Below are 25847 nucleotides of genomic sequence, written 5' to 3' on the forward strand. Positions count from 1 at the left end.
ATAACGCTGGACCTGGGGTCCGAGAGAGAGAAGGGTGCCTTCGTGGGGCTCTCTCGGAAGGACAATCCCGGCAGGGCAACAGCAAGGGCAGAAGCCCTGAGGCCCGGCGCCTTCAGCAGGGTTTCGGGGGAGCCTGAACCTGGTGTGGGGGTGGGGGTGGAGCCCCGCCATGAAACCTCCCCTTACCCCCCACCAGCAGAGACTCAGAGACACCGCCTAAGGTGACCTTTGCCCGTTCCCCAATCCTATTGCTGATGGGGACCACTGCCTCTTCTGTCTGGCGGCAGAGAAACCACAGGCAGCCCCAAGCTTCGGGACCTCTCGTGTGGTCTTGGGGCTGCAGCTGGGGGAGGGGTGCTGAAGAGTGGCCCCGTGTTTGCGGGGATGGCGGGACACACGGGAAGAGCTCGCCCTGGGAGCTCAGAGGGCTGTTGGTGGGTGCGAGGTCTGCTGGGCTGAGGGGCCCGGGGATGCAGGTATAGCGGCGGGGGCGGCGGGAGATCCAGGGGCCTGGATGTCACATGGGGGGTGTCCGGTTGTCATATGGGCCTGGGAGGCATGGGGGCACAGGTTGTGTGAGTTTGGGGGCAGGTGGATCAGAAAACGTTAGGGTGCAGAAAGGTTTGGACGTGGTGGGTACTGGGGCCCAGGGCAGAGCAGTGGGAGGCATCCACAGAGAGCCAGGTGGGAGTCCCACTCAGCAAGTTGGTGCCATCGGCTGAGCTGGACCGTGTGGAGGAGCGGGATCTGGGGAGGGGCATTCAGGTCAGAGGCAGAACACATGGAGCCCAGCCCTGGCCACCCCTGGACACGACCATGGGCCACGACTCTGTGAGAACCAGCGGGGCTATGCAGGAGGACACAGGCACGGCCTAAGGGAAGGGGGTGCGGGGGGAGCAGGCAGCCAGGGAGCTCCGGGAAGGCTGGGGAAGCCTTCCCCAGGAAGCCACCGGGGCCTTCAGACGGCCTCCAGGGTGGTGCTTAGTGAGCAGCGGGGAGGGAGCCAGGGCCGGGGGGCTGCGGTGACTCCACATGACCCCGTTCCTGTGGCAAAGGAAGGGGCCCGGCCCCCTGCATCGGCGGATGCACGTGTACCCGGGGCGCCCACGCAGAGTTCCGTAACTCCACGCGCTTCAGAGGAGCGCCGGAGCTAACAGCCGCGGACCCTGAGTGACCCGTGGCCTCGACAAGCTCCCTGGTGGCCAAGCGGAAGCAGGATGGGCAGGGGCAGGTGCAGGCGCCCCCTCCCCCTCCGCCGCCCCAGTGTGCGGCCGGCTGCCTGGCCTGTGAGCTCTGCAGCTATTCTGGGCCCTGTTTTCCCTCCGCTAAGCCCACTTCTGCCCCTGGGGCAGCAGCCGCAGGAGCGTTTAAATGCTGACTTGACTTCACTCACTGCTCCTCTGCCCCCTCGGGCTGCCAGACTCCCAGCGGCCTGCCCTGCAGGGGACGGGAACCCCATCCCCCTCAGCTCTGCTGTGCCGCCCCCATCCTCGCAGGGAGCCGTGGGTTGGCCCCTGGACAGTGACCGCTCCCCAGGGCGATGGCCCCAGTTCCCGGCTGCCTTACTTAGCTCAAGCACAGGCCCTACACAAGCCCTTCAGTAGGATGGTGCAGCCTTGCATTCCAGTCCTACAGTGCCGTTTTCTGGAAGGAGAAAGCTTTGGGCTTACAAGCTGGTGAAAGAAATAAGGGGCCCGTTAAGGAAAGCAGGCTTAGCCCATATGTGCCGCAGTTTCTCCCTCTGGATAGAAGGGGAAACCGTGCTTTTAGGAAAATTCTCTAAATACTAAATGGGGAGGTCTCTGAGACCAGATCCGTGTGAATGAGCTGTTGGGGACCTTGCCTCCCAAGCCTACCCTCTTGGAAGTAAAGTGAATCCTTGCCTGGGTCGCCAGCTGTGTGGCCCTAATGTGGCAATGGTGCTGGCCTGGCGGGGGCGGGTGACCCGTGGGGACACAGCTGTAGGTGCTGGGGCTCAGGCCTCCTTGGGCGTCGGCTCCGGAGGATGCGCTCTGTGCTCCTGCGGCTGGTCGTGCAGGGCCGTCCAGGGGTAGAGCCTGTCTGGGGCGCGGGGCGGGGGCGGGCACAGAGCTCTGAAGCCTGGCTCAGAAGACAGTGGCGTCAGCCTGGAGCCCTGACAGGGTGAGCTGCTACTTTGGAAATAGCTGCCTCCTGGACCGGGGACAGGGAGGGGTGACTGGGGCAGGGTGGGGGTGGGGCGGGGTCTGGAGAGGCCTGGAGGAGCCCCCCTTCAGTCGGGGGCTGGGCTGTGGGGGCTGAGCCAGGAGCCTTAGCCCCTGAACTGCGGGGCCCCCTCCACAGCAGTGAGCCCGCAATGCCCCCACCCTGCATGACGGCGCTTGGGCCCCCAAGTGGTGCCTGTCGGCTTTGGATGTGGGCACGTGGGATGGGCGGAGGGGATCACAGAAAGTGGATGAAAGGGAAGACTCTGACCAGCCCTGAAGGCCCCTGCTGAACCCTAGTGAGTGCTCTCCAACCCTGCTCCCTTGAGTCCTCGGGATGAGGGAGAAGATGCCCACACAGGAGCCACCTGGGGCCTTCATCCGGGGGCTGTCCAGACTGTTCATCCATTCGTCCCGTTCTAGCCTGGAGATGTAGAGTCGTTTTTTGAAAAAAGAGGAACTTCCTGGTGGTCTGGTGGTTGACTCTGCGCTTGCATGCAAAGGTCGTCATTTTGGTCTCTGGTCCTTGAACCAAGATTCCACAAGGCAGCGTGGCCAAAAATAAAAGAGCAAAAAATCAACGCCTCCCCCGCCTCCCCCGGTAGTTTATATTTTAGTGAGTAAGGCAGGAAAGGAACCAGATGGAAACATGTGTGGCTTTTTCAGCTGGGGATACACTCAGAAGACAGAGTGGGAGGAGGAACAGAGGATGTCAGAGGCCGCCCCAGTGCCTGGGGAGGGGCCCTGCAGGAGGGAGGGACCCAGGTGGTAGGGTAGCAGAGGCGGGAGTCCCGAGGCGGCTGAGCCTGGTGTGACCCCCTCACCCCGCAGGAGAAGCTGGAATACTTCTTCCTCATCGTCTTCTCCATCGAGGCCGCCATGAAGATCATCGCCTACGGCTTCCTGTTCCACCAGGATGCCTACCTGCGCAGCGGCTGGAACGTGCTGGACTTCATCATCGTCTTCCTGGGGTGAGTGAGGCTGGGGTGCGGGGCTGAGCCGGGCGGGGACCCCAGGGCCCAGAGGCGGGTGCAGCGGTGAGTGGGGTGGGGCAGTGGGGGTGCCAGCAAGTCACACCCTCCCCAGCCAGGCACCGCCAGCCTGCTTGCTCTCTGCGCACACGGCTGGAAACGTGTGCCTGCTTCCAGGGCCCAGCAGTTTCTGGACGTTCATAAATTTCTCAGCCTTTGGTACCATCTCTCCACGGACCTGTGTGGAGCACATGTCACTGGAGTTCACGAGAACGGACATTTGGTAACCTGTAGGAGTCTGCTTGGGCATCCCAGGTGGCGCTGGTGGTCAAGAACCCGCCTGCCAATGCAGGAGACACGAGACGCGCGTTCGGTCCCTGGGTTGGGAAGATCCCCTGGGGCAGGAGGACGTGACAAGCCGCTCCAGTACTCTTGCTGGAGAGTCTCATGGACAGAGGAGCCTCGTGCACGCCTGGTGGACAGTCCGTGGGGTCACAAAGGGGCAGACATGACTTAAGTGACCGAGCAGGAGGCACGCGAGTCTGCTTGGGCCGCCACGACACGATGCCACAGGCCGGGGGCCGATACCCCAAAATTTATGTTCTGATTGTTCTGGAGTCTGGAAGTCCAAGGTCAAGGTGATGCCAGGTTTCTCCTGAGGCCTCCCTTCCTGGCTTGCCGATGGCCACCTTCTTGCTATATCCCCACGTGGTCCTTCCTCTATCCACACACACCCCTGTGGTGCGTGCCCAGGTGGCATGTGCCCACGTTTCCTCTTGTACTAAGGGCACCAGTCAGACAATTAGAGCCCACGCTAACAGCCTCCTTTTCACTTGAGTTGCTTCTTTAGAGTCCTGTCTTCAAATACAGTCATATTCTGAGATCCCAGGAGTTAGGGTTTCAGCATATGAACTGGGAGTGGGGTGGGGGGGAGCATGGCTAAGCCCATGACATAAGATGTAGCAGCCACCGCCTAACTATAACAGGGCTTCCCAGTGGGCACGTACTGTTGTGAGAGCTGGACCGTAAAGAAGGCAGAACGCCAAAGAATTGATGCCTTTCAACTGTGGTGTTGGAGAAGACTCCTGAAGGTCTTGCTTGGGCAGCAAGGAGATCAAACCAGTCAATCTTAAAGGAGATCAACCCTGAATATTCACTGGAAGGACTGATGCTGAAGCTGAAGCTCCAGCATTTTGGTCATCTGATGCCAACAAACAACTCACTGGAAAAGTCCCTGATGCTGGGAAAGACCAAGGGTAGAAGGAAAAGAGTTCGTCAGAGGATGAGATGGTGGGACGGCATCACTGACTCGATGGACATGAGTCTGAGTAGGCTCCAGGGGATAGTGAAGGACAGGGAGCCTGGAGTGCTGCCGTCCGTGGGGTCACACAGAGTCAGACACGACTGAGCGACTGAACCAAACACACAACTTACTCCAGAGGCTGCTGTCTTAACCACTAAGCTGCCCTTCAAGTCAATAAAAACCATGGTGCTTACTTACCAATTGTACAATACTGCTGTGGGCAGAACACGGAGAGGAGGGGGATTCTATGAGTCAGCCTCTGCCCTGGACGGACTCCTAGCTGGAGGCCGCGCTCCCGTGTGGTGTGGTCCAGGGGCAGCTGTCAACAGGATACAGAAGGGCTTGAGACGGACCTCAGAGTGACCTGAGGGCAGGAAGGAGGGTCCGGACCTTTGTCAGACGGGCAGCAGGAGGAATGCCCACAGGAGAGCCAGCCCTGGGCTTTCTCCTCCGCATCCCCTAGGTGTGGGCAGCTGGAACTGCCCATCCGCCCCAGGGTGAGCTCAGCCCCCAGGCCTGACACAGATGCTGCAACACCAGCAGTTCCCCCCACAGCTTCAGGGCCAGAGCGGACACCACCGATGGGCCCAGTGCTCGTCTCACTGAGCCTGAACATGGCTGCGGGGGCTTTTCTAAAATTCCCCGGACAGACAGACATCACCAGAGCAGCCCCCGGTGTGGGGCCCCATATCTGCCCCGCCCCGCCTCCCTACAGGTCCCCAGACGGGACAAGGGCCCCGCCCCCAGGCAGAGGCCTAGCTGACCGCGGGCCCCGTCTCCCTCTTTTGTCGCTGCAGGGTCTTCACCGTGATCCTGGAGCAGGTCAACCTCATTCAGAGCAACACGGCCCCGATGAGCAGCAAAGGCGCGGGCCTGGACGTCAAGGCGCTGCGGGCCTTCCGCGTGCTCCGCCCGCTCCGGCTGGTGTCCGGGGTGCCCAGTGGGTGGCGCAGCCCTGCCCCTCCCTTGGCCTGCTCCCTGCCCCAGTTCTGGGCCCCTGCAGGCTTGGTGTCCTGGGGAGGGCCTGGAGAGCCAGAGGGAAGCTGAGTCCTGCCCCCCCGCCCCGCCCCGCAGGCCTGCAGGTGGTCCTCAACTCCATCTTCAAGGCCATGCTGCCGCTCTTCCACATCGCCCTGCTGGTGCTCTTCATGGTCGTCATCTACGCCATCATCGGCCTCGAGCTCTTCAAGGGCAAGATGCACAAGACCTGCTACTTCATCGGCACTGGTGCGCTGGGGGGCTGGGCCGCAGGGCGGGGGCGGGGGCGGGCTCTGTCTCAGTGTCCCAGAGGGAGCTCTCGAGTCCCGGTGGGAGGCCCTGCCCACACCTCCGCCCCTGCCGCCTTCTTCTGCAAAGTGATCCACGGCGTGCCTCGCAGTCTGGGGTCTCTAGAAGCCTCGCCTCCAGGGAGGTCTGCCTGGAGCTGCTGCCCGAAGGCGCCGCCGTGCCTACCCATATCCGTGGATCCGTGTCTGGATCCTTACCCACGCCCCGGAGCCTCCCTGCGGTCTGCACCGCACGCTCCCGCTGGGCTGTCCCCCCGACTTCACAGTCTTGTTGAGACGCCCCCTCCCGTTCCCGCCTGGGGCTCACTGCTCTCGCCGCCCACCCTCAGACATCGTGGCCACGGTGGAGAACGAGAAGCCGTCCCCCTGCGCCCGGACGGGCTCCGGCCGCCCCTGCACCATCAGCGGCAGCGAGTGCCGTGGCGGGTGGCCCGGCCCCAACCACGGCATCACCCACTTCGACAACTTCGGCTTCTCCATGCTCACCGTGTACCAGTGCATCACCATGGAGGGCTGGACCGACGTCCTCTACTGGGTGGGTCTGGGCCCGAGCCCGCCGGCTATCCCCTGACCCGTGGGCTTGGGCCGTTGGTGGGCCTGCCAGTCCTGGCCCCTGGAGTGCCCACTGCTCCCCTCCCCTCCAGCATCCTGGGGGGAGGGGTTGGGGTACCACCTGTGTCCGCAGCCCCAGGAGCAGTGAGGGTGGAAACCAGGAGCTTGGTGGCTTCTGTCTCAGCTCCTGCCTTGTCCCCAAGCCTGGCTGTGAGTGATTCACCCCTCATGGCCAGGAATCTCAGATTTCCCGAGGGAGGAAGGGCCCTGCGAGTCTCTCTCCTCACTGCTGGGCAAGGCTGCTCTCCCATAAAAAGGCGATTGGATATCAGGTCCCTCGGCTGTAGAATAAAAATACCGGCTCCACAATCAGGTAGTTAGATGGTTAGTGAGTCTGTTAACTGGGTCCCCACAGTGTCAATGCAAACCCAGTGTGTGGTCCTCCTGTTGAGAAGGTTCATTATTTGATGTTACTCAGAGCTATCTGATCCTCTAGCAATGGAAGGCATGATCCCATTTTCTGGATAAGGAAACTGAGGCTCAGAGAGGTTCGGTGATTTGGCCTCTGGTGGCTAGTGAGCGACACGGACAAGACTGAACTCTAATCCCCCCGGCTCCAACCCCGGAGCCTGGCCACGGGGTGACACTGCCCATGGGGGACAGTCGTAGAGCTGTCAAATGCTTTGCAAACATGAAGCATTCGTGTGACTGGCTCTCGTGAGCTCAGATCATGGGAACCGGTTATTAAACGTTTCAGAGGACTGTCACACGTGTTGTTTTGCCTGTGACCAGCCTATGAGGGGTGAGCTCACATTGTCAGTCCAGGAGGCGCTGGGACAGGGCTCAGAGATGCTGGGGGACTCATCGCAGCCACAGGCGGTTCCTGAAGGAGCTGGCTGAGTGCAGGCCGAGGCTCAGAGTGTTTCTACTCGGAGAAATCTTGGCTGGAAAGGAGGCTGGAGGCGGCCTGCAGGACGGGGTCCAGGCAGGGAGCCAGGCGGTTGGAGGGAGGCAGGGCTCTGTCCCGCCGGCCAGGTAGCCGTCAGCCAGGCCCCAGTGCTGAATCTTCAGGCTGGACCTGGATGGCCAGGTGCCACGAGTGGGCCAGCTTGCGGAGGGCCTGGACCCACACACCGGGGACTCACACCCGTGTCTGGACCAGGTGAACGATGCCATCGGGAACGAGTGGCCCTGGATCTACTTTGTCACCCTCATCCTGCTGGGCTCCTTCTTCATCCTCAACCTGGTGCTGGGCGTCCTGAGCGGGTGAGGGGCCAGAGGCAGCTGGGGGGGGCGGTTGGTGGAGGGGGAGAAGGGGGGCAGGGAAGGAGAGAGGGAAGAGGGCAGGGGGTGTGACTTAGAATGCCCACTCCTCCCCGGGTCCCCTTTAGCCGGGAGCAGGCTCCCCGCTAGCAAGGAAGAGCAAAGATGCAGGGAGAGCCCCCCTTTCTCCACCCCCTCCCTCCTCCTTGAGCCTTCTTCCATCCTCGCTTCCTTTGGCCCCTCTGTGTGAAGCCCCCAAGATCCCGGCCTGCAGCCCCTGGAGGTGCAAGGTCTGAGGCTCAGCTCCAAGAATGGCCTCCGGGCTGAGCGCGCAGACTGGGGCAGGAGGCCCCGGTTTAAACCCTTGTGCTGCTGCTCGCTGGCTGTGTGACCTTTGCTAATTCCTTAACCCCTCTGTGCTTCAGGGTCCACCTCTGTCACAGAGGAATAACGTCAGGGCCTGCTTCACAGGCTGGTTGGGAGAACGCACGAGTCCATTCCTATAACGGACTTAGAGCAGAGGCCCGCACACCACGGGCGCTGCACGCCCATGGTCATTCCTCTGTGAGGCTCCACCGCAGCCGCAGCGGGCAGCCTGGAAGCGGCCACCACCAGCCCCAGGAGCTGCCCTCCTGGCACTGGGGGGTCTGTGGACTCGGAGAAGAAGGACCTGCTTTCATTTTTATTGACTCTAACTGAAACGACACTTCCTTTCATGAAGTGGTCACAGCGCCGCCCGTGACTCATCCCAGTAGGAAGCCCTTGTCAGATCCCAGTGTTTCAAGTATCACTACCTTGAAATTATGACGGTTTTTAGAACTGAGGCTAGATATTGCCAGTTAATGAATTACTAAAGAAGCATTTGTTCAGCTGCTAAGTCATGTCCGACTCTTTGTGACCCCACGGACTGCAGCAGGCCAGGCTTCCCTGCCTTTCACCAACTCCTGGAGTCTTATATGTAATTTCAACACCATTTCTTTATGTCTCAACAACTGCATTTTCATACCACTGGTTCCGTTGTCAGGCTCTGGTTTCCAAATGAAACACTTTACAACGCTGCCCGAAATGCTCCTAAATAGAGCATTTTCCCCATGGTTCTGAGGAGGGACCCACAGCTTTCATAGGAGCCCAGAACGGACCGGGACACAAGGTGGCCAAGAACCCCTCTTGGACCCTGCCCGGCAATGTGAGGGCGCAGGTGGTGTGAGCAGACCCTCAGGCTGGCTGCCCCCCGCCCTGCCCGGAGCCTTCCCCGACCCTCGGGTCCCCCATCTGGCTGCTGCCCCCTGGTACCCTCAGGCTGGCTGCCCCCCGCCCCTCAGGCTGGCTGCCCCCCGCCCTGCCCGGAGCCTTCCCCGACCCTCGGGTCCCCCGTCCCACTGCTGCACCCTGGTTTCTTCGAGGCCCAGGAGCCCCCACCCCGCCCCCGAAGCCCTAGGTCTGTAAGCAGAACTAAATCCAGGCGGCCTACAGGGTCAGGGCTGCAGGGAAAACCAGTGATGCGAGGCAGTTCTCGGCCCACAGGCAGTATAGACTAACTAGGGCCAGACCAGGAAGTCAGGCCAGACTTCACTGGGGCTCCTGCACCAGCTGCAGGAGGCAGCAACAAGCCAGAGTCTCCCTTGCTGGTTCCTGGGGTGGGATGAACGTCCTGGTGTGTCCAGGGGCTGGGCCACAGGCGGTGCCAAGGTGGTGTGCCCAGCCCTTGTGGTGTTGAGTATATGGGGCGTGTGCAGTAACCTGCTGCTCCGGCTCTCCAGAAATGGCAGTAGGGGCGGTTTTTTTTTTTATGTCTTTGTATCTTTTGGTCCAGAGTTTGCCCCAGCTACACATGCATGCAGGTATTTTTAGTCCCATGTAGTTTCTTTGTATCTTGTTGCTGGAGGAGAGGTGTGTCCAGGTGCAAGCAGTGTGCAAAGGGTCGCAGGTCCCAGCCTGTCTCGGGAGGGTCCAGGCAGTTCTGTTAGGCAGTGGATGGTCATGCCACTAACCCCTGCCCAAGGTCACCCAAGACGAAGCAGGAGAAATGAGATGGGATGAGAAGGAACAATAGAGGGGGGCCAAGTGTGCCAAATATCCTGGAGGGCGGGGCTGGGGGGAGTGCTGCCCTCGGCCCCAGGAAGGTCCCCAGACACCCGTGATACCCAGACCAGGAGGATGGGCATGTCCAGCCTCAGAAGGGGCTCAGTGACCCAAGAAACTCCATCCCTGCAACTGGTTCCTCCTCCTCCTCCTCCTCCCCGGCCCCCTGCAGGGAATTCACCAAGGAGCGGGAGAAGGCCAAGTCCAGGGGAACCTTCCAGAAGCTGCGGGAGAAGCAGCAGCTGGAGGAGGACCTCCGGGGCTACCTGAGCTGGATCACACAGGGCGAGGTCATGGACGTGGATGACTTGAGAGAAGGTGGGAGCCATGGGCAACAGTCAGCACCCCGTCCCAAGCTGCCCTCGCGCCCTCGCCCCAAGATGGCCCAATAAGGGCATCACCACGCCCTGCTCCCCCACAGCCCCAGGGCTTGACGAGCAGGACTGAGGGCCCCACTTTGCAGATGAGGAAGCATGGCCCCTAGAGGGCAAGCCTGGTGCCTGGAGGTGGAGGTGGCCAGGTGGGCCCAGGGCCCGCCCAGAGCACTGACTACCAAAGTACCTCGCTGCCCCCAGGAACCACCCTCCCGACGGTGCAGGCTCTCTGGCTCCTGGGAATCAGGACAGCGCAGAGGGAGGGGTCCAGGCCCACACAGGGCCGCTATCCCAGGTGTCCCTGGTCTGTGCCCTTTCCTGGTGCGTCCAGCCCAGAGGGGAGCCTGGCCACCCGTGCCTCTCTGTCCCCAGGGAAGCTGGCTCTGGATGAAGGCGGCTCCGACACGGAGAGCCTGTACGAAATCGCGGGCTTGAGCAAAGTTATCCAGTTCATGTGAGTGTCTGCCCGGCTCTGGGTCCCCCCAGCCCCAGTCACCCCCCGTGGGTGGCTTCTGGGTCACGTTCCCTGAGTGCGGGAGGAGGGCATTGAGCAGATGACCTATTTCCACATCACGTGAGGGAGACACTGGGAGCCGGTGGGGTAATTAGTCCCGGGAACCTCTGCTCCAGCAGGGGAGGCGGCAGCGTCGCAGGCCTATGGGGCAGGGGGCTGGAGCCCTGGCGACTTTGTCTCAAGAGGACCGTGTGTTTGTTTGATTGGCTGCTTCCAAATTCACACACAATTGTGACTTTGAGAGATCCAACAATAGAGAAAGGCACCAAAGAAAAGATGGAGTCCTTGCTGCCCTTCAAAGAGGTAACCATGGAAACGGATTTGCATCCCTCCAAGGCTGCTTCTACGCATTCATCTCTCTTACACACACATGCACGCGTGTGCGCACACACACATACACACACGAGTTTTTTACATGACAGGGTTTCTCATATTAACCACTGTCACTTCAGAACCAACAAAAGGACCCAACACACAGGAGGGCTTGCTGGATAAATGAATATGATCCACACATAAACTGGAAACTGACATCCTAAATTTAGAATGATCTATTTAGGGCAAATTTATACACATGAAAACTTGTTTTAAAAAAAGACTTTCTTTTCTCGGAGCAGTTTCAGATTCACAGCAAAATTGAGCAGAAGGTGCAGAGACTGCCCACCTGCCCTCCCCTTGACCATGCCCGGGGCCCCTGCCATCCGTACCCCCACCAGATGGGCCATCTGTCACAGCTCAGGAACCTGCGTGGACGGCATCACCACCCCGAGTCCAGTTGATGCTGGGGCTCAGCCTGTGTGTGATGATGCACACCCACCATTATAACATCATGCGGAGTGTAGCTGCCCTAAAAAGCCTCTGCTTCTGCCTGTTCACACCTCCACCTCCCATCTCTGGCAACCTACCACTGAGCTTACTATCTCCAAAGTCTTGCCTTTCCCAGAATGTCACAGTGTGTGATCTCAGGCGGGCTCTTTTTTCTTAGTAACACGCAGTTAAGGTCCCTCTGCAGCTTTGCAAGGTGTGACAGGTCACACACACACCTTCTGGCGGAAGATCTTGGAACATAAACTATTCCACAGCATGAATATGTCATAGTCTAGTTAATCTGTCCAGTTTGGGGCAGTACAAACTGTGCCGAAGGGAACAGTTGTGTGTAAGAGTGAACGTCTCTGCCCAGTGGATTCCTAGAAAGACTTCCTGGGTCAGAGGGCATGGAGATGCTGAATCCCGGTAAACGCTGCACGAAGGCTGTGCCAGAGATGGAGGTGCCATTTCTGTGAACCCTCCCCAACACCAATATGACCAATTTGCTAAAGAATTGACTTTATGACCAGCGAAACGGGGCATCCCAGTGTGGCTTTACTTAAGATGGAAACGTATGGAGCCCTACTCTGGGCCTGGCACTGCGCTAAACTTGGCACCTGCGTTGTCTCTAGTGACCCCCAAGGTCAGCATCACTGCTGTTCTCCTCTGAAATGTGAAGATATTTGCTCTAGGAGGCAAGATTTGCCACCTGTCTCTGCAGCTCACATTCTTGTCTCCTCTGGTGTAGCTGGAGGAGGGAGTGGGTGGTCAGACTAAGTGTGGCCAGAGCGGCCTGAAGGCAGCCCCGGGGTGGGGGTGGGGGCTCTGGTAACACAACCTTTTCCCCTCCCTCCATGCCTGCTTCTCAGCCGACACTGGAGGCAGTGGAACCGCGTTTTCCGCTGGAAGTGCCACGATGTGGTAAAGTCCAGGGTCTTCTACTGGCTGGTCATCCTGATCGTCGCTCTCAACACACTGTCGATCGCCTCAGAGCACCACCACCAGCCTCTCTGGTTGACCCACCTGCAAGGTGAGACACGTGACTGGCGGCCAAAGCCAATGGTGCCTCAGGTTCTGTGAAGTCAGTTAGATGTTGACATAATTTTCTAGGAACTCTAGTGGTGGTCTTCTCTTCCTCGTGGCATTACCAGGGGAAATATTAATAACAGCAATACACTGGGGACCCGCCAGGTGCTTGCCAGGTGCCTGGGCAAATGATCAAAAACACAGCTATTGGATGGACCGGTGAACAGTAACTGAGCGCTTCACACATCCAAGTTCATTCGAGTTCTACTCCAGACACAGCAGCCTCTCACCAAGTGTTTAGAGCATACACGCTCTATGTAAGGCCAAGTAAAGAATACAGGGAACACAGAGAAGGAAGGTACCTCTCCCACCTTCAAGGAGCTTCCTGAGCCAAAGAAGAAGACAGATATTGATGAGTGATGTCAGGTCAAATAGGGAGGGCAACAATGGAGGGAAATGTAAGAGGAGGATTACAGAGGAGGGGAGGCTGGATGGGAGAAAGACACTCTGGTTAAAATGATGAAAAAGATAAAAGAAGGAAAACTGCTAGAACACTATCTTTTTCTGTGGGGAGGAGACAGGAAATAATGTTACAGATCAGATGCATGTATGCATTCATCCATCTATTTGTCTATCCACTCATCCATCAATCAATCCATCTGTTCATCTGTTCATCCATCCATCCATCCATCTAACCATCCACCCATCCACACATCCATCCATCCATCTAACCATCCATCCATCCACTCATTGCAGCCAACATTCTTGAGAACCCCTTAAGTGTGTTAAGCATCGTTAATGCGTTGTCAATAACCAATGTAGACAAAATGTGAACACTATCCACCAAGAGGGGTCAGAGATGAATTTGAGGTCCCTGGTCTATGCAGATAAGTGAATGGCAGTGCCACTTGCTGAGATGGGGAAGACAGTCAGTGACCAGGTATTTTTTTTGGGGTGGGAGAGGACAGGCAGTCCCCATCAGCTTAATCTCGGGCATGTTGAGTTTGAGGTTCCTTTGAGACATCCCAGTGAGACGTTGAGGAGACAGACGCAAAGTAGGTCTGGGAGCCAGTGGAAGGTCTGGGTTGAAAAGTCAGAGTCCGGAGTCACCAGCAGGCATGATAATCGAAGCTTGGCCTTAGAAGACATCACCAGGCCCCCAGAGGACGGTGTGTACTCACGTGCTCAGCTGAAGTGCAGCACTCGGGGGGAGGTGGGGGTGCCTCTGTAGAGGGGTACAGGAGAAGCTGGAGGAATCCTAGGGGGATGTGGTGTCCAGGAGGCAAGGGAAGCGAACATTTTAAAAAGCAAGAGGGGACTTCCCTGGCAGCCCAGTGGTTAGGACTCTGCCCTTCCCCTGCAGGGGACATGGGTTCGACCCCTGGTTGCTGTGTTTCTGGGAGGTCAAGGAAATGGGGTTAAAATGCCTGAGGCTTGATTGCTGGAGTGAGGAGGGCAGGCCTGCCAAACGCGGTACAGTTTACCCTGTTAGAATGCAGGCTGTGTCCCTTCAGTGGGGAGGATTCACCAGGTTTTACTGGATCTGGGGGGCAGGGAGAGGAGGATGTCCTGGAAAGGCCGCGGGTAGGGTGCCGGGTGTGGGGACCTTGTGTCGCTGGAAGTGGGGGGTCGCTGGGGGCCTGGCCCAGGCGGGATGCGCAGGGCAGTGGCGCTGAGCTGCGCGGCCGCCCTGCAGACGTGGCCAACCGGGTGCTGCTGGCCCTGTTCACCGTGGAGATGCTGATGAAGATGTACGGGCTGGGCCTGCGCCAGTACTTCATGTCCATCTTCAACCGCTTCGACTGCTTCGTGGTGTGCAGCGGCCTCTTGGAGATCCTGCTGGTGGAGTCGGGTGCCATGACGCCCCTGGGCATCTCGGTGCTGCGCTGCATCCGTCTGCTGCGGATCTTCAAGATCACCAAGTGAGCGGGGGCGTGGTCCCGGCGCCCCGCCCCTCCCACCGCTCCTCCCTCCTGCCTCCCTGCCCCGCCCCTCTACCCTTCCAGCAGGGGCGTGGTCCCGTCCGCCCCGCGCCTGCCCCGCCCCAACCCTCCCACCGCCCCGCCCCTTCACCCTCCAAGCAGGGGCGTAGCCCCGCCCTCCTTGCCCCGCCCCTCCCACCTTGCCGCGCGTCCCGCCCCTCCACCTTTCCATCAGGGGGCGTGGTCCCACCGCCCCTCCCTCCTGCCTCCCTGCCCCGCCCCTCTACCCTTCCATCAGGGGCGTGGTCCCGCCCACCCCGCGCCTGCCCCGCCTCGCCCCTCCCACCACCCCCACACCTCCTGCCTGCCCCGCCCCTCCCGCCTTGCCCCGTCCCGCCCCTCTACCCTCCCAACTGGGGCGTGGTCCCGCCCATCCGCCTGCCCCGCCCCTCCCTTCCACCTTTCCACCAGGGGGCGTGGTCCCGCCGCCCCTCCCTCCTGCCTCCCTGCCCCGCCCCTCAATCCTTCCCTCTTCTACCTCCATCTCTCCTGTATTCTTACCTCTCATCAGGCCGATTGAGGGGCATGGAAAAGAGAGAGGAAAGGGAAGAGACTGGGAGAGGGAGGAAGGAAAGGAAGGCGGAACGGGAGGAGGAGAAGGGGGTGGTGAGAAAGGATAGCGGAGAAGAGGGCGTGGAGTGGTCGCGGGCCCTGGGTGCAGGGGAGGGGTGGACCTCACCCCCGTGGGGTTCAGAGTCTAGTGGTGGCCCCGGAAGTCAAACGGCCACCCTACTAAGGAGAATGAAATGACAAACCGGGATGGGAGCTCTGGACCCAGGCAGCCCGAGCCTGCCCGGCCGCCCCACCTCAGCGCCCGTCCCGTCCTCCAGGTACTGGACGTCGCTGAGCAACCTGGTGGCGTCGCTGCTCAACTCCATCCGCTCCATCGCCTCGCTGCTGCTGCTGCTCTTCCTGTTCATCGTCATCTTCGCCCTGCTGGGCATGCAGCTCTTCGGGGGCAGGTACGACTTCGAGGACACCGAGGTGCGGCGTAGCAACTTCGACAGCTTCCCACAGGCCCTCATCAGCGTCTTCCAGGTAGGCCAGAGCCGCTTGCTGCCTGCCCTGCCAGGCGGGGCCTCGCCTCCTCTGACCCGCCCCCCGGCCCCTCCAGCCGTGGACGGTTTGGGGGCGACGTTGGAAGGGGGCTCTTGGACAACGTAGTCCCCAGGGAAGACCCTCACATCCCTCTGTTCCCCCCCCCCCAACCCCAGGTGCTGACAGGAGAGGACTGGAACTCCGTGATGTACAACGGGATCATGGCCTATGGCGGCCCATCCTACCCCGGGGTGCTCGTCTGCATTTACTTCATCATCCTGTTTGTCTGCGGCAACTGTATCCCCTGGGGCACAGGGCTCAGAAAAGAGCCCGGAGTGGGGAAGGGCCGGGAGAGGGGCTGGGACTGGGGGTCCAGGTGCCCAGGCCCTCTGCAGGAAGAGGGGAGTGCCCAGGATCCAGGGCGGGGGAGGGGACACAGCAGGTGCCATGTGGGGGCAGCGGTAGGGCAGTTCCTTCCAGCAGGAGGTTAAGGGACTTCAGGGTGACTGGTGACAGCGGGGAGGAGTCAGTCCCAGAAAGCCCGAGCACCAGGGCAGGCAGGTCCTGCTGAGCCCAGCACCCCGGCTCCTTAGCGGCACCTCAGACATCCTGCTCAACGTCTTCCTGGCCATCGCTGTGGACAACCTGGCAGAGGCCGAGAGCCTGACTTCTGCCCAGAAGGCCAAGGCTGAGGAGCGGAGACGCAGGAAGATGTCCAAGTGAGTGGTGACCCAGCAGGAGGGACCTGCGAGAGGGGCGGAGGGAGGGCGCCCCACACAGGAGAGCTGAGCCGTCCTGGACCAAACCGAACCCAGACAGTGCCACCCTGGATGGCGCCATGGCCGCCCCCCACCAGCTGGCAGGCCCTGGGGTGGCTGACACCGAGGCTGCCGGCGCTGCTCGCTCATCGTGGGGGGAGGACGCGCTTGGCCTGTGCTGCTCCTGCCCTCATGTAGCGCCCCCGCCTCGAACCCTGGGTGGGGTCGGGGAGGGTGCCCTCAGGCTGAGCAGACCCCAGAAGGTGGAGGTGCTCTTCCATGGAGGAGCGGGGCCTCCACTTTGGGTTTGCTTGATTTTCCAACTTAGGGGTCTCCCGGACAAGTCGGAGGAGGAGAAGACGATGGTGGCCAAGAAGCTGGAGCAGAAACCCAAGGGGGAAGGCATCCCCACCACCGCCAAGGTGAGCCCGTCAGCCCATTGGGTGCTCTCAGGGGCTGCGGGGAGGGGCCTCTGAAAGTCCCCCTTTTACCCATGCCTTAGAATGGGTGCTGTGGGAAGGGGGCTGTCTGCCTGGGCACCAGCCAGGTGAGGGCAGCTCCATCGCAGGGAAGCCTGTGCCCTGAGGGCGCACTCACCCCAACCGAGAAAGCAGACTTCCTCTGTATCGTGCCCGTTCCCCATCTGATACTCTGCTCCACGGAGCAGTGCAGACCAGCTTCTAGCCCTGCCGTTCTGTCCCGGCCTGGGGGCTGAGCAAGTAGAGTTCAGAGGGGCAGGGGGTGGGGGAGTCCTGGCCTGGGGCTCCTGTGTCTTCTGAGAACTAAGCGGGGGGTATGGTGCTCAGGCTCAGACAGGCGGGGGTCCCGGTGGCTTTCTGGCCTGGCTTCCCCTTCGTGAGACGGGAGTGACTGACTGACAGCAGCAGCCCGGCCGCAGGGAGGCCCAGGCGAGCTCACACCTGCGCGCCCTCCGGCCGGTGGGGACCACAACTCTGCTTTCATCTTGTTCATGTTCCTCCCTCCAGCTGAAGATCGATGAGTTTGAATCCAACGTCAACGAGGTGAAGGACCCCTACCCCTCGGCCGACTTCCCAGGTGAGGGTCCCGAGACCGAGGGCAGGGTGTGCAGGGGTGGCTCCTCATGCTGGCTGTTCCCCACCCCCACACCCGAATGAGGGTTTGTGGAACCCGACTCCGGGAGAGAGAAGGTCAGAGTCCATTTATCTCAACGGGACTCCTGCCCTCAGTGGCACGAGGTGGGAGCCTGCCTGGCAGGCAAGTCAGGGGCAGAGCCGGGCCCAGCACTGTGGTCGCTTGCAGAGCAGGGCCCCTTGCGCCCCCAGCTTGTGAGCCACCCCAGGGTGGTACATCCAGCCCCGAAACAAGAGCTGCAGCAGCCAGGCTCTGGGACCTTGCTCCTGGCCCCACTTGTGGAAGGTCCTGAGGCCGACAGCTCTCAGGCCAGCGTGCTGTGGGGAACGGAGGTGCCCGGATGGACCCTGCCGGCCCCCCACGCCGCGTGTCACTCCCTGGCTGCTGGGGGTTCACGGTTGGGTTCAGAGCACAGGAGCCAAGGGAGTAGTGAGGCATGGAAAGACACCCAGCCTCTCTCCCCTCCCCACAGGGGATGATGAGGAGGACGAGCCCGAGGTCCCAATAAGCCCCCGGCCCCGACCGCTGGCTGAGCTGCAGCTGAAGGAGAAGGCGGTGCCCATTCCAGAAGCCAGTGCTTTCTTCATCTTCAGCCCCACCAACAAGTGGGTGGCCCCTCGGCGGTGGGGCAGGGTGAGGGCGGGGTCTCAGAGAAGGCTGCTTCCTGCTCCGAGAAGACCGCCTTCTCCCAACTCTCTGGCCTACAGTTACACTGTGAGAAAGGCATTCCTTTAACTTCAAATCTCTTGCTCCATTTAAAGTGCCAGCATCCCCAGGAGACATATATTTTAAGCCTCACGCATTACTTATACCCAAGTGTGACCAGATATGTTGGTTCCTTTCTGAGAGCAGAGTGGGACTATAGTTCTCACGGGCTTCAGTCTGACACCTTTAGATAACAGACCATAGTTCTCCTGGAGTTTCAGCGGTCAGCCTCAGGGCCTGAGGCTGGAGAGCAGCCTGCCCCATGTTTTGATGGGAGCCATGGGATGGGCGGAGTGTTGGGGGAGGGCTTGTTAAGGGAGGGGATGGGGCTGCGTAGCAGCAGAAGCGGGGCGGGCCCGGCAAGTCCAGCAGAGGCCACCTGGATGCAGGCGGACCTTCTGCACTGACCAGGGCGGAGGCTGCTGAGGCCTGAAGGCCGCGTTCAGAGCCTCCTGACCCCCCGCTCGCCCGCAGGATCCGCGTCCTGTTCCACCGCATTGTCAATGCCACCTGGTTCACCAACTTCATCCTGCTCTTCATCCTGCTCAGCAGCGCTGCCCTGGCCGCCGAGGACCCCCTCCGGGCTGAGTCCGTGAGGAACCAGGTGACGGCAGCCAACTCAGCGCCCCCCACTCCAGGCCTCAGGCACCCACACCTCACCCTGAGGCCCCTCGTTCAGCTGTATCCGCTATGTGGCCCCCGGCATCACAGTTGCTTAGAGTTTAAGTCCCCAGAGGGCCAAAGCTGCCCGACTCACTCCCTCTGGACAGTGTGGTCACAGCATGCACCCTAGACAGGCTCTGGGTGCTGGGTTTTAGCAGTGATGATGGTAGGGATGGTGGTGGTCTTGACGGTGATGGTGGTGTGGTGATGGTGGTGGTGTTGGGGGGATGGTGGTGATGGGGTGGGGGTGGTCTTGACGGTGACGGCGGTGTGATGGTGGTGGTCGGAGGGGGTGGTGGTGGGGGGGGATGGGGGTGGTCAGACGATGGGGGGTGGGGGAGAGGGGTGGGGGTGGGGGTGGGGAGGATGGGGGGATGGGGGTGGGGGTTGGGGGATGGGGTGGTGGGGGGATGGGGTGGTTGGGGGGTGGGGGATGGTGGGGGGATGGGGGTGGGGGGGATGGGGGTGGTTGGGGGTGGGGAGGATGGGGGTGGTTGGGGTGGGGGGGGATGGTGTGGGGGATGGGGGTGGGGGGGTGGTTTTGATGGTGACGGCGGTGTGGTGACGATGCTGATGCTGATGAAGGTAACGATGCCATCCCTGCTCTGCTCCTTCTCTCACTGACTCCTGCTCTGCCACCAGATCCTCGGGTATTTTGACATCGGGTTCACCTCTGTCTTCACTGTGGAGATTGTCCTCAAGGTGAGTGAAGGCCATGAGATGACACCCCGGGCCGGCTGGGGCCCCCGCTTACACAGGCTGTGCTCCCTCGGGGGCTGGGTCGCAGGGAGGAGGGACAAGCCAGAAGGTGGCGGAGAGCAACAGGGATAGACTCTCAGGACCCAGGGGACCGGGTGGTCTCAGCTCAGAGCTGGCATGAGCGGGCGAGCAGGCAAGTGGGTGCAGGCCTGGGGTACGGTCAGTGCGCAGCCCATGCGCCTCTCAGCAGAGCGCCCTGTGTGTCTGTGAAGCTTTGGGCACCTTCTTCCACCATCCAGGCTCGGCTCGCCTAAGTGCAGACGGGGAGCAGTGATCTGTTCCCAGGCCTTTGTTGTCAGTGACTGAAAGGGCTCCCCCAGCGTCCCAGAGAAGTGGCTGTTGCCCTGGGCGGGGTTTCTGGCAGCTCCGCCCTCTCACGGCCCCCACCCCATGCCCCCCATCCATAGTACACCGCTGCCGTTCTGTTCTCACAGCGGACACACTGGGTCACACCATCATGGTGGGGGGTCTGGGGGCGGAGGTCTCCCATCTGTGATTGGAGCCCGGAGGGAAGAGGGGAGCCGTGCAAGGGGAGCAGGCCCAGAGCCGGCTGCAGTATGAAGGGAGGACAGTCCCTTCATTCAGGGGCCTGTTTATTGAAGGAATTGATCAGAGGGAAATGGTAGCTCCTTGGGGTCCAGGAGGACTTCTTGGAGGTGGTGACGTTAGAGTTAGGCCTTGAGATTGGACAGGACTTCATCAGAGAGAGAGTAGGGCACTCCAGGATGAAACAGTGACTGATGCATTGTACAGAGATGTTTGAGATGTGCTCAGAGAGGAGAAAGTGGACCCTCTGGGCTGGGATACAGCATGTTTGGGGTGGGGGGGTGGCGCCGGGCAAGGTCTTCAGTCTTGACGGGCTGTTGAGCCTGACCCAACCACTCCTAGAACACTTTCCAGGGAGGAAGAGGAGGAGAAAGGAGGACGAAGAGAAGGAGGGAGGAGGAGGAAGAGGAGGAGGGAGGAGGAGGAAGAGGAGGAGGGAGAAGGAGGAAGAGGAGGAGGGAGAGGAAGGGGAATTGTATCTGTAGGGCAGAGGGCAGGGCTTCTATAACAAGGAGACCCGGGGTTCCCATGGCCTCGCTGCCCAAGAGAGGTCCCTGCGGTCCCAGAACCGGGCGCTGAGGATGGGGCAGTGCCTTGCGTGTCTGAGTGCCTGGAGTGTCCCCAGGTGCCCCACTAGGGGCGTGTCCCCAGGCTCCACCCACTAGGGGGCGTGTGTCATCAGGCTCCACTCCCACCAGGGGGGAGTGTCCCAAGGCTCCACCCACCAGGGGCGTGTCCCAGGCTCCGCCCCCAATCAGGGGGAGTGTCCCCAGCCCCGCCCCGCCCCAGCATGCCGCCTCTCCCCCTAGATGACCACCTACGGGGCCTTCCTGCACAAGGGCTCCTTCTGCCGCAACTACTTCAACATCCTGGACCTGGTGGTGGTGGCCGTGTCCCTCATCTCCATGGGACTCGAGTGAGTGGGGCAGCGGCCCGTGTTGGTTGGTGGGCCCCGAGCTGCCTGGGGATGGCATTCAGGGTCCCTTGGTCTGGCACCACCTGGCCTGAGTGACAAGGTTCCTCAGGCAGAGTGTGTGGGGGAGACCAGGAGGGCATGTGGAGAGAGGGCAGTTGCCCCCAACCCCGTGGGGAACATGGCCCTGGTGCCTGGGGAGCTCCTGTCTGACGGAGGAAGAGGTCTGTGGCCCGCCCCGGAGGGAGGCAGCCCAGGGTGGGAGGCCCCTTTGTCCCGGGGCGGGACACACGCAGCCTCAGGGGGCGGCCAGGCAGACAGGCGGGGGTGCAGAGAGCTGGGGGCGGGGGAAGGCTGAGCTGGCTGCCCCCAGGTCCAGCGCCATCTCCGTGGTGAAGATCCTGAGGGTCCTGAGGGTGCTCCGACCGCTCCGGGCCATCAACAGAGCCAAAGGCCTGAAGGTGAGAGGGGCCCAGAGGGACCCTCGGGGGAGGGGACCCCAAGCCTGACTCCAGACTTGGCCCAGACAGCACTGGCTTGGCCCGCCCCCTTTGCGCAGTGGGGATGGGCATGCGCCCGGGCAGCTCTGTCCCCGTGAGCCCTTTCTGTCCTCAACAAGCTGGGAGGGAGCTAGGCTTGCACTCGAGGCCCCTGGGCTGGGCTGGCGGTGAGAAGGGGCAGGTGCCGACCGGGCTCCCACCCCTGCAGCACGTGGTACAGTGTGTGTTCGTGGCCATCCGCACCATCGGGAACATCGTCCTGGTCACCACCCTCCTGCAGTTCATGTTCGCCTGCATCGGCGTCCAGCTCTTCAAGGTGAGCCCCGCCGGCCCCCCGCCCAGTGCTGGCTGGCCCATGTCCCCTTCAAGCAAAGGGAGGCCAGCTGTGAGGGTGGGTGTTCTGAATGCACGGGTGTAAGGCATGCTGTCAGGAGCTTGAGTGCGGACCCTCAGGGGTGGCCCCCCGCTGTCTCGCTGGCTCTCTGGATCGAGGCCCCGGTCTGCCGGCCTAAGCAGCATCCTTCCTGCTGACGGCCCTCCACCCTCGGGGACAGGCCCGGGCCTAACCCTCGCCCACCGCGCCTCTGCAACCCGAGTGCCCGCCGGTGTGTTCACCGGGAGCTTCTGCAGGGCGGGGGTGGGATCTGCTGTGTCCCGTCTGGGAGCTGCCCCCTCGGGTTCTCAGTTTTCTGGGAGAATTCAGCCAGTCACTCCCGTCTGGGACTCAGCCAGCCCTGCAGTCCCGCTTCTCTTCCAGAGCTGATTGCTGGATGCCTCTGGCTTTTAGATCACATGCAGGACACAGACATGACCCCGAGGACAAATCCACATTCATGACCTTCCGGGTCCTTCCAGAACCCTCTGCTCCCGCCCCCAAAGCACCATCTTTTCAATCGCGATTATATAACCTCAGTCATTCTTAGACATGCAATAGCTTCATCTCACAATCCTTCATTCATTTAACTAACATTTCGAGGGCAATTTCTTTGGGTCCAGGCCTCTGCTAGGGCTTGAGAGGGCCACGCAGCAAACCCCACCAGGTCGTCCCTGCGGGCAGGGGCAGGCTTTGGGGAGAGCTGTCAGGGTGGGGCTCCCAGAGGACGTTTAGGGGCCGGGTCCTGTGGGTTTCTGTCCTGGCACGGTGGGAGAGGTGTCTGGACTGACAGCTTAGTCTCAAAACAGTGCTCACAGCGGGCTGCATGCAGCCCATCCCCCCGCTCCAGCCAGGCTGCCCCGCCCTCCTGCCCAGCGTTGCCCTCTGCAGCCTGGGGACCCTGGCACCCCTGAGGGCAGGGTCTCGATGTGACTGACTCATTCTCACCTTGGCACCATCTGGGCCGCCGCATAGAAGCCCCCCAGACTCGCTCCCCAGGGAACAAGGAGCAGCTGCCCTTCCGCCCTCCACCCTCTCTGTGCCTTAGTCTCTTATCAACAGACCCCCAGTTTCCACCCGCCCACATACGTTCACCTTCTGCTCCAAGACATCAGGGGAGATGGTGACGGGGTGTGTGGCCTTCAGCTTGTCCTGTGTCCCTGGCGGAGGCAGTTCCCTCTCCTGGCCCTCGAGGGACCCGGACCAGTATCTGTGGGTTCAAATTTAATTTAGCCACAGGCAGACTGGCAATCACCTTCTTTTGCCCAAATGAAACGTTCCGTGGGCACCCAGTGTGTGAGGCAGATCAGAGGAGAGGCTGCTCAGGCTGAAATCCGCCGAGGGGCTCACAGAGCCCACCCACTGAGCCCTGGGGATGGGCGTGCTGGGACCCCCGCGCCATGTGGAGATAAGAGGTCTCATCCGTCCCAGCTGGGCTCTGTCCCAGGGCCTGAGCCAGGGGCGTGGGGGGTGGGGCAGCCTGGTCCTTGCTCTGTGACAGGGAGACCCAGCAGAGGGGGCAGGGGCTGTGCCCGTGCTTCCCTTCCCCGGGCTGGCCTGGGCACCAGCAGCGCCATCACGCAGGAGCCAGTGCCCAGCCTCGCCGCTATCTGCCTGGCGGGGAGCAGGGTGGGACGGACAGTCCTGGGCCCTGCCCCACGGCCAGGCCGCCCTGCAGAGGAAGACCCATCCTTCCTCCCTGCCACCCCATCTTTCCACCCTGTTTCCATGACAACCTGTCTCCCTCCTTCCCTCTGGGATACAGGGCAAGTTCTTCAGCTGCAATGACTTGTCCAAGATGACGGAGGAGGAGTGCAGGTGTGCAGGGGGGCCCTCCGCTGGAGAACTGGGGAACCTGAGCTCCTCAGGCTCACAGAGGCCCCTTCCTCGGGTGACCCTGGAGAGGGTCCCGGGTCCGGAGCACACTCACTGCCCAGGGCTGGGAGGACGTGGGGAGGGGGCCCACGTGCAGTGTGGTGACCTGGCCCCCTGACCCCAGGGGCTACTACTACGTGTACAAAGATGGAGACCCCACGCAGATAGAGGTGCGTCCCCGCCAGTGGGTGCACAATGCCTTCCACTTCGACAACGTGCTTTCGGCCATGATGTCCCTCTTCACTGTGTCCACCTTCGAGGGATGGCCTGAGTGAGTGAGCGGGGACCCTGGAGACACAGCCATGCCCGGGGGAGGCCCAGGAACCACCTGCTGGGCATGGCGGGGGCTCTCACGGCATGTGTGCGGGACGGGGTGCTTGCAGCTCACTCCAGGGACAGCCTGACCCGGGTTGCGTGGGACTGGGCCTCCCTGGCCACAGGGGCACCCCCCCGAGCGACTGGGGGGACACGGCACCCCGTGCGGGGCGGGAGGCAGGCGCCTTCCCTGACCTGCCACAGCCTTTCCGGGCAGGGTCCTAACTTCTCCCCCACGGGTGACTGTCCAGGCGGCCCCCTGCGGCGGGTGGGACGGAGCCCACCCTTCCTAGCCGGGCTCAGCCTCAGCCTCGCCCGCCCAGCCCACCACTGTCCTCTGCCCACCCCAGGCTGCTGTACAAGGCCATTGACTCTCACGAGGAGGACAAGGGCCCCGTGTACAACCACCGCGTGGAGATGGCCATCTTCTTCATCATCTACATCATCCTCATCGCCTTCTTCATGATGAACATCTTCGTGGGCTTTGTCATCGTCACCTTCCAGGAGCAGGGGGAGACCGAGTACAAGAACTGTGAGCTGGACAAGAACCAGGTGCTGGGCCCCCTGCAGCCGGCATGAGGCTCGGGCCAGGGAAAAGGGCCCTGGGGTTGGGGGTGACCCACGACCCTCCTCCAGCCCATCTCCCACCCGAAGCAGCGCTCGGTGGTTGGGTGGGGTCCCTTGTGGACCTGTCGTGATGCCCAGAGCCCCTAGAAATGGGCAGTGTCGGTTCCAGAGGAACCACAGCCCTGGGGGGGGACCCTTCCCTGAACAGCCCGGCAGAGGCCACAGCCGCCCTTGGTCTGCCGAGGGCGAGACCCTCTGGCCCGGGGCGGGGGCGGGGCCCCGGCGCTGACCTGCCCGACGCTGCCCTCTCAGCGCCAGTGCGTGCAGTACGCCCTGAAGGCCCGGCCCCTGAGGTGCTACATCCCCAAGAACCCCTACCAGTACCGGGTGTGGTACATCGTCACCTCCTCCTACTTCGAGTACCTGATGTTCGCCCTCATCATGCTCAACACCATCTGCCTGGGCATGCAGGTGAGGCCGCCGGGACCAGGGCCCTGGGACCAGGGCCTGGGCAGCCCAGCGGAGGGGCCCCAGGCTGGACGGCCCGCTCCGTGCCAGCCATTGTGCTGAGGTGCCCCGCGGGGCAGAGAGGGGAGCGGGCCGCAGGCCCAGGTGCCAGGCATGCGGCGGTGTATGAAGGCGGTGATTCAGGCGCACACATGGCTGCAGCCACTCAGGGACAGGGGCCGGCCGCAAAGAGGGTGGGCCGTGTGGGAAGCCCAAAGTGCCCTCTCTGTGTTCCTTCTGCTGTCGCACATCTGGCTGGTGGAGGTGGTTGGAATGTTGGCTCCAGTCCCAAGAAAAGTGGGTTTAATGTTCACAGAACAGGCGTCTCTGAGGGGACGAGCACACTTGGTAGACAAGTCACAGTCAGCAGCATCACTGCGTGCTCAGTCCCTCAGTTGTGTCTGACTCTTTGAGGACCCCGTGGACTGTAGCCCACCAGGCTCCTCTGTCCAAGGGATTTCCCAGGCAAGAGTACTGGAGTGGGTTGCCATTTCCTTCTCCAGGGGATATTCGCCTCCCAGGGGTCGAACCTGTGTCTCCTGCATTGGCAGGCGGGTTCTTTACTGCTGAGCCATCAGGGAAGCCCCTCAAGCAGCATGGTTATGAAGCCTTAATTATCTGATCCCTTATTCCTGTGAATCAATAGAATCGCACAGCAAGGCCCCTGGCCTAGGAGTCACACACACTCCCAAGGACCAGAGGCTGCTGGGCGGGGCAGGTCTGGAAAGGGAGTCCTGAGCTGGGGGTCCAGAGCAGAGGAGCCGGGCTCAACGTGGGGGCCCGAGGCAGCAACAGGGGTCTGGCAGCCCAGCCAGGACAGGTAGGGCTGGGGCGGGGGCAGCTCCAGAGCCTCTGCTGCCTGGGAAGGTCTCGGG

The 25847-nt window shown here is 61.5% G+C and overlaps 1 protein-coding gene across 2 annotated transcripts in view; it reads left to right on the forward strand.

Annotated features, from left to right (window-relative positions):
* Positions 1–25847, forward strand: part of CACNA1S (calcium voltage-gated channel subunit alpha1 S) — a 58320-nt gene that overhangs the window by 12936 nt on the left and 19537 nt on the right. For both annotated transcript variants that reach the window (XM_006078444.4, XM_006078443.4), the window contains exons 3-26: positions 3015–3154; positions 5255–5397; positions 5532–5684; positions 6073–6278; positions 7458–7561; positions 9813–9958; positions 10387–10468; positions 12202–12362; positions 14055–14280; positions 15171–15378; positions 15555–15675; positions 15983–16097; positions 16465–16558; positions 17123–17192; positions 17722–17854; positions 18429–18558; positions 19260–19319; positions 20732–20838; positions 21209–21296; positions 21544–21651; positions 23474–23526; positions 23708–23854; positions 24249–24450; positions 24778–24936. In XM_006078444.4, coding sequence (XP_006078506.2) covers positions 3015–3154; positions 5255–5397; positions 5532–5684; positions 6073–6278; positions 7458–7561; positions 9813–9958; positions 10387–10468; positions 12202–12362; positions 14055–14280; positions 15171–15378; positions 15555–15675; positions 15983–16097; positions 16465–16558; positions 17123–17192; positions 17722–17854; positions 18429–18558; positions 19260–19319; positions 20732–20838; positions 21209–21296; positions 21544–21651; positions 23474–23526; positions 23708–23854; positions 24249–24450; positions 24778–24936 — 3156 coding nt within the window. The remainder of the gene's footprint in view (positions 1–3014; positions 3155–5254; positions 5398–5531; positions 5685–6072; positions 6279–7457; positions 7562–9812; positions 9959–10386; positions 10469–12201; positions 12363–14054; positions 14281–15170; positions 15379–15554; positions 15676–15982; positions 16098–16464; positions 16559–17122; positions 17193–17721; positions 17855–18428; positions 18559–19259; positions 19320–20731; positions 20839–21208; positions 21297–21543; positions 21652–23473; positions 23527–23707; positions 23855–24248; positions 24451–24777; positions 24937–25847) is intronic.

Source organism: Bubalus bubalis, chromosome 5 (genome assembly GCF_019923935.1).
Source record: "Bubalus bubalis isolate 160015118507 breed Murrah chromosome 5, NDDB_SH_1, whole genome shotgun sequence".
Classification (NCBI taxonomy): domain Eukaryota; kingdom Metazoa; phylum Chordata; class Mammalia; order Artiodactyla; family Bovidae; genus Bubalus; species Bubalus bubalis.